Source organism: Pterocles gutturalis, unplaced genomic scaffold (assembly GCF_000699245.1).
Source record: "Pterocles gutturalis isolate BGI_N339 unplaced genomic scaffold, ASM69924v1 scaffold6819, whole genome shotgun sequence".
In the NCBI taxonomy this organism is placed as follows: domain Eukaryota; kingdom Metazoa; phylum Chordata; class Aves; order Pterocliformes; family Pteroclidae; genus Pterocles; species Pterocles gutturalis.
This window is the reverse complement of record NW_010133112.1, coordinates 43487-54035: the sequence shown is the minus strand read 5'-3', so window position 1 is coordinate 54035 and position 10549 is coordinate 43487. Positions and strand designations below refer to the sequence as shown.

The window sequence follows — 10549 nt, the reverse complement described above, 5'->3', positions numbered from 1 at the left end:
AACACCCCCATCCGCCCTGCTGACCACCTCCCCCACTCTTGCTCCCCTCTCTTTCTTAATGCAGGAAATGCTACAGGATCTGCACAGGAGCAGCAGCTCCCCAGAATCATCAGGACAGTATCTAGAACAACAGAAACACAAACAATGACCTGGAGATTTAAATGAGAGTGGTTTCTACAGAAAGATGAAAACCATGTTTGCATTCCTCCCCCTTTTGTCTCACTGCAAGGAACATGGGGGCTGGGGCTGCTTGCTTTTCCACACTTATACCCAACAAGCTTTTATCAAAATACTCATTGGAAAGAAGACTCCTCATTGGACCTGTGGTCTGTACTGCACAAAGGGTTCCTGACAAAGCAGATGCCTTTCATAAAACTAGCAGAAATTAAAACCTCAAAATAAAGACAAATTATAGACAATGGGTAGCCGCTAAGAGTGAGGTTCTAACTTATTCCTTGGGTTTGGTACCATTCTTGAACTCCTGAAGCTGTATGTGTCTGGTCTGTGATGTTAGCACTGTCATTGCTATTCACTTATGCAATATTCATAGCTCTTTGACACCTACATTTCATTCTGTTCATTAAGCAGTTTTATTTGCCAAATTTTCTCTTAAAATAGCGTACAGTTTCCAAAGTGTGTTAAAAACAGGAAATGAAAATAAAAAAGGCAAGGTGATTAGAGGTTGCACTGGCTTTGGCTGGGTAGAGTTAATTTTGTTCATAGTAGCTAGCACGGAGCTATGTTTTGGATTTGTACTGTAAACAGTGTTGATAACACAGGGATGTTTTTGTTATTGCTGAGCAGTGCTCACACAGAGTCGAAGCCTCTTCTGCTTCTCACCCCACCAGCGAGGAGGCTGGGGGTGCGCAAGAAGATGGGAGGGGACACAGCTGGGACAGCTGACCCCAACTGACCAAAGGGATATTCCATACCATATGACGTCATGCTCAGCATGTAAACTTGGGGGAAGAAGAAGGAAGCAGGGGACGTTCAGAGTCATGGTGTTTGTCTTCCCAAGTAGCCATTACATGTGATGAAGCCCTGCTCTCCTGGAGATGGCTGAACACCTGCCTGTCCATGGGAAGCTGTGAATGGATTCCTTGTTTTGCTTTGCCATGCATAGCTTTTGCTTTACCCATTAAACTATCTCAACCCACGAGTTTTCTCACTTTTACCCCTCTGATTCAGTTCCTCACCCTGCTGGGGGGCAGTGAGTGAGAGATTGTGTGGTGCTGATTGCCAGCTGGGGTTAAACCACGACCAAAGTCAAAGACTTGAAAGATTCTAGAAGGAGCTTTAAAAAAATAGTAAAACCAGGCATACAATTGTTAAATAAACACTAAATGCTATTTAGTAATTTGTTATTCAATATTTACTCACTTTCCTTAAATTATCATGTATATATTTTCCTAAAAGTTTTAATTTTTCTTTACTCAAATATCTATTAATTCTACATAAAAAGAAGAGGTTGTAAATAAATAATAATGATCATTAACAACCCTTCAAAGTACATATATAATTAAACAAAAATATTCAGCTACCTAAGACAGAAATATTAATTATCTCGAAATAAAAACCTTATCTTCTATGCAGTTCTGCAATCACAATTAGAAAACAGCCAATCTGCTACAAGTTTATATGCAATAAAATTGAGGGACTAAAATAGGACAAGACAAACTGATAATTTATAACACAGCTCACAATAAATCAATGTGCTGCTATTTCTCAGACCTGTAAAACTGGTTTAGCTATTATTATAACCTCTATCAAGGATTAAAGGTCTGACTACAAAGAGAAAGAGCTTTCTGAAATTAACTTTGGGAACAGAACACCAACTAATGTCATCAGAGGTTTTCTTCTGTTTATCTAGTGGTCAGGACAAGTAATTGGATCCATTTCATCACATCTAAACTTGCTCTTTGTGTGACAGATAAAAATGAACATATTATCACTGGATATTTTACTTCCACATTCAATTAAATTAAATGAAAATATTGTTTAAGTAGTTTATACAAAGGCTTTTTATTCTGATAAGGTTTTTTTGCATGTCATAATGAATCCACTGAGCCTTCCTGAAGGAGGGAGGAACAGCAGTATGATCTTAGTGTGAAAATATTACAAAAGGGTAAAAATTGGGGTATGGTGTTTAAAAGTACACATAATAAAGCAACTGATCTATGGAATTTTTTTGACTCTCTTTCACGGGTTTTCCTAGACAAGGAAGTTTGCTGCTTTTAAGATTTTTTTTTAATTCAAACCAAAGATTTTGTTATTATTGAGACTCCTCCAATGGAAAATCAAATTCTCAGCCCATCTTTCTAATATCGGATTGCATTACACAGCCCTCTTCTGACACCTCACACAACCATCTCCAACTGTGGACACTCCTACGGGGGCGTGAGCAAGGGAAAAGGGATGGTCTGCGACAGGATCACTCTTTTTCAAATACTTTAACATAGCATAAAAAGTTGGAAATACAAGTTTATACTCATAAATCAGATTCTGCAATAAAAGGCACCCAATATCTTCTTTTGCTTCAGAGAGAAAAATAATAAATCATCAAGAAAGACCACTGAGGTCCAAGGAAATAGAAATTACTAGCTTATCTTGATTGGCACGAAGGAGGGACTTAAAGATATAAGTGAAGACATTAACTAATTTTCTGGAGAAGGAGGTGCTGGAACTTCATAAACTCTGCTTGTGATCAGAAGTGACATTTTGGTGTGGTTTTTAGACAAGAAGTCAAAACATGTTCAAGTATGCTGTTCTGAACTGCTCTGGCACAAAATTACCCCTGAATGAAAACACAAGAGAAAATAATTATTTTCTGCTCCTTTCTTAACCTACTGTTATGCTATCTAACAAACTATCATGGTTATATCAAATCTTTGTGAATGTACTTAATTTAAAAATTAAACATTACTGATTCTACTGTTTCTGTATTAGGTCCAGAGTCTTTAACTGGACAGGTGAAAACGTGTGAAGGAAGGCTTTTTTTTTGGTGGTATTTCAGATATGAACAAAGCCACAAAGAGAGTGAAAATCTGAAAATATTTACAACTCTGTTTTCTTAAACTACAGTGCTTGGTAATATGGAGATATTCATACCTATATTTCAGAATACTTGTTTGTATTGTAGCTCCCTGATCAACAAGTGCAAAAAACTCCAATTTTCAAAAAGATGAGTGAAAGTAAATAAATCATGAACCATCACAGATAAAGACAAAAACCATCAGGTGAAACAAAAATAAAGAGTATAAAAAATGCAAAAGCACTACAAGAAAAGCATCTAGAAGGCACATAACCTAATTGCCATTTGTTTCACCAAGAGAAAGAAGAAAGATCAATCAGGCTTCCTGATACTGTATTTCATACTCTTCTTGTACAACTGACTGTAAAGCAAAGAGCTAAACACAGAGGGATCCACTTCATATTATGCCACCTTTTTGCTTGAGTTTGAACATAACATAGCAAGGGCATTATCTCTTAACATGAGAGCAGATGATACCTGCATAACAAATTCTCGACGGCGAGGCATTCCTCTCTCTGAAAGAAGAACATACTCTGGCTCCTTCTCCTTTTTGGCCTGTTGGATCTGAGCCAGACGACTAATGGGATTCATTCCTTGACCATATTCTGGTCCAGTCTAAAACAGGTTGAAAAGAAAGTACCGTTATTTCAACATATATCAATACAATTATTACACTGCTTCAATAAATCGTTTACTAAGGTTTCCTTTTCTTTAACATCCCCTTTGAGAGAATCAGAAGTAAATTTCATCACAGCTTCTGATCATGACACAGAAGACAAGAATCCTCAAGCTCAAAACTGTGGAAAAATATATGTACCTATTGTCTACCACTGTTGCAGGTAGTGTGCATACCTAGCATTTGTAAGCAACTAATACCCTCATCTATGTATGGAGGTCCTACGGGGATGGATGAAAATTAGCAGATTCATCAATCGGTTATATCTCATTGCCCTATTTCTATGACACTTCCCTCTAACCCCTTAAAATAGGTTGCTAGAATGCTGGAAAATGCAGTACGCTAAGAAGAGTGGGATTTACATGGGGACAAAAAAGATTTGCTATATAACAAGGAAGCTGCCTCTCTCGGCCTTCCTGCCTTCCCAGCACTCCTGCTTTCCGTTCTGCAGTGCAACTAAAGGTGCAGAAGGTTTAGTCTGTTTGCGTGTCATAGGAATTCACCCTCAAAAGACTTTTATGTAGTGAAGCTAAAAAAGACAGAGAGGAATATCTCCAGTGGCTTGAAATGTTGCATGTTGTGAGACACCCACAAAATATTTCAAACGTTTAACAGACAATATTCCTCACAATAACATGTCAAAATGTATGGTTGGCGGGGAATCGATCTGATGGGGGGAAAAGGACTGAGAGAATGGTCTGTCTAAGATTACACAGACAGGTGAAAAACTACAGTCCTTACAAAATACCTAGTTCTGAAATCCTTTTACTTTTTTATTTACTTACATGGCAAATGCTCTGTCAAAGTAAATAGCTATGAAAATATTTGTTTGTAGATCTTAAGGAGAATAAATTAAGACCCAAAAATATTTACCTTAAGTCATATTTAACCCCTTTATAAAACAAAGAATGAACTTGCAAATGTGGCATTTTGAATGTGAAATTGTTTTTATGTTATTGAGCTATTTCCTTTTTGTGAAGCCATTTGCAGAATAAGAGAAGATCAGCAGTTATGTTTATCTGAGCTTCCCAAATAAGAACAAACAAGTGGTCCAGAGTCTAAAGAGGTGATCAGCAACTGAAGGCAAAGAGCAGAGAGGATATTATATTAAGAAAGCTGTGCAGCAAATCCTACATAGTGTAACTGCTGAAGTTGTTAGAGAAGATGTAGGTGAAAGAATTAAGACAATGTCATGCACAAGGGTAGCTGTGTGGGCAAGAAGCCAGGCAGAGACAAAATGCAAAACAGGCTAAATAAAGTGCAGGCCATAGGATATAGCCTCATAAATATACATACAAATAGAAAGAACTATTATTGTTGTCACTTTTTTTTGATGCTCAAAACATATGCAAGTTAAATTAAAAGAAATCGGCACACTGAAAACACTTCAGAAGTTTCGATATTCAAAAAATAAAAACCTTCTACACATTCAGGTTATTTTAACTATCAATGTCTCTTTCTAATATGGCCAACTTTGGACAATTCAATTTAAGATAAATGGTATATGGTAATATAAGAGATTTTTACATTATTATACTCTTAGCATCTTTCTTGAGAAAAACTTTCCAAAATGAGACAGCCGTATCAACAGCCTTTTCAGATTTTGCAGCTTTAAAGGCGCATTAATGCTGATGGTTTTCCATTAAGCAACATTTTATGTTCATTTTTTCCTAGACGTTTGAGAATTAGATCCCCAGAATTTCAGTAGGAGCTGGGTATCCAATTAATAACTTTTTTTTTTTGAAAAATCACTCGTTCTCTTTTGAAGGCAAATGAAAAGTGGAAAATTATTAAGTAAGTCCTTTGTACATTTTCCAAACCTAGTTTTACACTTTCCGGTGTATTTGCTTGTTTTAGATGGCTTTCCTGTTGGCTGCTTTTACAGAACTCTGCACTTGGGGTACTGAGTACACAGATTTCTAATGGTCGTACTTTTAGTAAAGTAATTATTTTTACAATCTGTCAATGTAACACTCGATGAGGACTGAGTTGAAGCCATACTGGTATAATACTGTCCAGCCTACATGATGCAAGCCATGGACATAACAAAATTCAGAAAAAAATGAAGATTTTTTTTTTAACTAACAAGAGACAAATACAGAAGAAGAGACAAAATTTAGGTCCTAAAACTACATTCTGAAGCACAGGTTTTGGACAAGAAGGTTTCCTGTTTTTTTCTGCAATTCTAGTCTCAAGCTTCCTGAGAAGTATGGGGCAAAAGTTACTGCAACACCAGGGAGAAAGTGAGCAACTCTACACTGTTATTTACACTGACCTAAAATAAGTATGAAAGACTATCAATGTCTATACCTAAACGACTAGCCAACGTGTCATAGAATAGAATATCATGGACAAAGAGCTTAACTACTTCCTCACAAAATACCACTTCCTAAAATAAAATGAAATGTAGCAGATTCTGGCCATTTTCAAAACTGTCCGTAACAGAGGACAAGTTAATCTGATTAGTCGTTCAGTGCTGAGACTAGGTAGTGATGCTTCATAAATACACGGACACTATGTAGCTGCTTTTGTTAGATCATTTGGAAGACGAATTACTTCAGATGATCCTTTGATTTTGTATGAATTTAGGATGAGTAGACAAACCAGGGCTAGTCACCATAGACTGACTGAATCGTAGAAGTAGCAATAAATCTACTGCCACCAAGAATAAAAGCACGATTTCAGAAGCTGGAGCTCACAAGAATCCACAGCCTCTGAATGAAGCAGAAGCATTAGTGCAGCAAGAAGTATATTAATATCCTTTGAGATAGGGCATGTTTTAATGGAGGGATAGTTCAAAGTCCGCAAGTCCTCCGTGGGCTGGTCTCCAGTCAATTTTCTATCCGTATTTGAGAGCTAAAGAGCATTATCAAACACAGGAAACAAAAAAAGTACTGTCCTTTGGCACCTGACAAGTGACACACTAGGCTGACATGTCAACATACTCTTGGCCTTCTTTCAAGTCTTTCAAAAATCAAAACAAATTGAAGCCAAAGCCACAAAACTCCCGAATCTGACTCCATGAGGGAAGGAAGCTGGACTGTGCATCATTTCCCCATATATCTACTGTTTCATATAACTCTCTCCCTTTTCAAACTGGGGAGGGGGGGAAGATCAGGGAGAGAACCACCATATATAATAGTAGGGCCTCCCAGAGGAGATGATGCTAAAAATTCACATGGCTGTACAGAACTGTTTGGAGGGTTTGATCCTCCACTAGACTTGAACCAAACCCCTGAAGACTTCCGTGATGTGAGCTTGGTTCTTAAGGTGAGCACCTTACAAGCCACTATGTTTGAGAATTTCACAGTGTTCTCAGAATTTTGGAAACTACAGGCATACTAGCACAGGCAAACAAGTAACAGCATCAATAGAAAACGACAAATAATCCTTCAGTGACTGAAAATCTGAGTAACTCTCTTACTTTCTGAGCAAACAATCTTAATTCTGTCAAAGGCAGACACATACCTTCAATATTGTTTTTGGACGTTTTTTAAAGTAAAGTTTTGGCTTTTCAATCACAGGAAGAGGAGGAAGCTTCTTAAGTTCTTGTAGGACAGACATTGCAGCACGCTTCTTTGAGAGTTTCTTACTGTTGCCTTCTCCTTCTGCAGTGAATTCTCCTACTGTAACTCGTGTAACAAAGCTCTTCATGTGAGGAGGTCCACTTTCTTTAATCACCTTTTAAGCAAAAAGAACATCGAGTCAAACCACCCCATAAGGACATAACTTAATGTTTGTAATTCTGCAATGTACTTACTACTAATGTAGTTTTCCTGCTAACTGAAGGCACTTAGATGGGTTTTCATAAGATCTGAACAACTATTTAATGACAGTACCAGGTCTGAGACAGAAAATTAAGGCTAATTAGATAAAGCAAATCACTGAAAATACAGTAGACCTATATTTTCAAAAATATTTATGCAATAACACAATACACAACAATAAAGCATATTTAAACCAAGGCTACTGTTTTTTTTCCTTGCAAGGTGCTTCATGTACTAAAGAAATTCAACTAATGAAGGTCCACCTGGCTTTGGCTATTTCTTTACATAACATATATTCAAAATGATATTTATATGGTGTCACTTCGACCTGTTCATAATCTTCTTCTATTATCACTAAAATGTACGATGTTCATGCACGGTCCCAAACTTAGTCTTAAAAGATGTGTATTTTAATGCTGTCCTAGCTGCACGCAGGATGCCTGTTCTCAACTCTTAGTTTGCTGGAGTACACAACTCAGAGAGATATCCTGATTTGAAAGGATGCCGTAGTCTTTCCTCCACAACTCTCAGCTGTCCCTCGGAACAGTACCGAAAGGAATTATCAAAAGAGCTACCACAACTTGCACAAAAGCCAATCACTTCCGAAAAGTTTCATTTATTCATTCCCTTCCAAACATATTCAGAATGACAATGAGAAAACCCATTTGAAACACTTTTCCACTATTAGAACGATATGTCAAAAAAATGAAGTTCTGAACGCTGTACGTTCCTTTAGCTCTTTTTGTATCTTCGCTTTTCCACATCCACACATCTCCTTTTGGGAGGCTATACTGTTAGGATGCATTCACCAACAAATCACAGTACTGTAAGTCCTAAGATAGGCATCTCTTCACGTATGCACCATTTACTGGTCTGGACAATGTCTATCAGGAATTAGAGACCTCATTTGGGAAAAGGTTCAGTTATTTTGTTTGATAGGCGGAAGCAGCTACCTAATTTAATCTTTGTTACATGTACTGTGTGTAAGGAGACATTAGAGCATCTGACAGGCACCTCTTTGTATTATCTTCAAAATCAATACAAGTACATATTTTTTCAGTAGGTGCAATTACATCAAACCATTTCTTGAAGAAGTGTAATGCCTGAGTGCAAGGGAACGGAGGTGAAGTGCTAGGGCTTTCTTGGTGTAATAACTGTATTTTTAATGGTCTGAAACTTTCAACCTTAATATTATTATAACATGTTTTGTATTAAAGTTCTTTTTATCAAGGTCATGTCCCTTGCACTATTTAGTTTTGCTGTTACAATGTAATGAGGTCTCCTTAGGCTTGTATTTCTTTTTCAAGCTCTCTTTTGTGGGAACTTCACCCAGAAAATACAATTATCACAACATAGATCAATAAAAAGACACAAAATGACAATTAACAGACAACTTTGCATTTTCACAGAATAAGATGACATCCGTGCCAGCATGGGATTTTTCTGTGGTAGTCAAGGAAAGTTCCCACTCTAAGGTTCCAGGTAATAATTTCAGAAGTGTTTTCAAGATTGTCTCCCTTGAAAGCTGCCCACTAGTGCTTCACACGTGAGAAGGCAGCAGTGCTTTCGAGACACTGCCCCATGCCGAGCCACAGGAACCTGTGCTGCCTGCTCCAGAGCTGGGACAAGCCCAGTGCCAGGCTCTCCTGCTCTCGGGCACAGTCAGGATTCGTGTCAGCACTGAACACCTTCATCGCCCTGCAGTGTTTCTTCCCACTCTGCTTTAAAGGTGTATCTTAATCCACTCCTGTACATTGCTATCCAAGTATTACAACGCGTTGGCTGTAAAACACGGATAAATTAACCTTATCAAAGTCCTTAATCTTTTTGTGGTCTTACTAATACTATTATATAGGTGTTTCTACTTACATGCAATATAACGTATTAATAAAATGTACAAAATGTCTATATTGACCAGATGAAAAAGGACAAAATTATTTGCTTAAGAAATATAATTGCTGAGTTCCTAAAATATTAGTTTTATGTACATTTTCTCATCTAGATATAAAAGCACACAAATATGTATATATATATATATACAAAAAAGAATGTTAATACAAAACCAGATTATATTTTCACATGCATGAAAAAATATTTCTTAATATAAAACTAACGTATTCCAATGTGTTTTTGAGCTTTTAAACTTTTAAGTATGTGACAGGAGCTAAATAATTGCCTGGAAAACATTCACAACTATTTCCTTGTTACTGTGCAAATGAAGAAAAGTCTGTGCTGTCAATGGAATGAACCCCATAGGATTCACATGGGATCTGGATCAAGCTAAATATCCAAATTTGGTAATTTAACCAAAAAATATTTACCTAACAACATTCTTGGTTAACCCCAGATTTTAGATCTTTTTACTCTGCATGATTTCAAACAGTTGTGCTACAAGCCTAGGGACAGAAAACACTGAAAAGAAATTCAGCCTTTGCCATCCAAGAACACTATATGCATTTGTACATTAAACCATTTCCTCAGTTGAAAGATACAACCCGTGCACCAAATCAAGGCTAATTTAAAGCTGAGAATTTGATTAAGGGTGACAGTTCAATACACTTTTGTTTTTCTGTTCCACTGATTTAAAGAATAATTCCAGCAAGAGAAAACATATGGGACCAAAACACATTTAAGGTCAAGTTACATCAAGAGTGAATTTGGCTCAATTTAATGAATCATGCTGACAAATTAAAAACAGCAGTACGATTACAACAAAAAAGCAATGCTGCTTCAATTATTAATGAGACTCCAGGTAGAAAATTCAAAAGATCACAACAAGATTAAATGGACATAAAAAAATTATAAAGGAGACAAAAAACAGGTCAACAAAAACATGTCACATAGTATAATAAATAATAATCTATTATTATTTAGAAGTTTAAAAATATCAATATATTTCCATGAGTTTGTGCAGGCAGATATACCAGATTTTCCCAATGTAAAAAAAAAAAAAAAAAAAGGTCTGGATGTTTTGTTAAAACTGGAGTGAGGAAGGGCGACAATCATGCCAGATCCAAATGAGAGCTACTCAGTATGTCACTCATCCAACCCAAAAGCCTTAATCCCCAGGAGAGC

General features: G+C 36.8%; 1 protein-coding gene across 3 annotated transcripts in view; it reads right to left on the bottom strand.

Annotated features, from left to right (window-relative positions):
- The window catches only part of STAU2 (staufen double-stranded RNA binding protein 2), a 147361-nt gene that overhangs the window by 97930 nt on the left and 38882 nt on the right, over positions 1-10549 (bottom strand). For all 3 annotated transcript variants that reach the window (XM_010081093.1, XM_010081096.1, XM_010081094.1), the window contains exons 7-8: positions 7176-7388; positions 3509-3646 (exon numbers count right to left, since the gene is read on the bottom strand). In XM_010081093.1, the coding sequence (XP_010079395.1) occupies positions 3509-3646; positions 7176-7388 (351 nt within the window). The remainder of the gene's footprint in view (positions 1-3508; positions 3647-7175; positions 7389-10549) is intronic.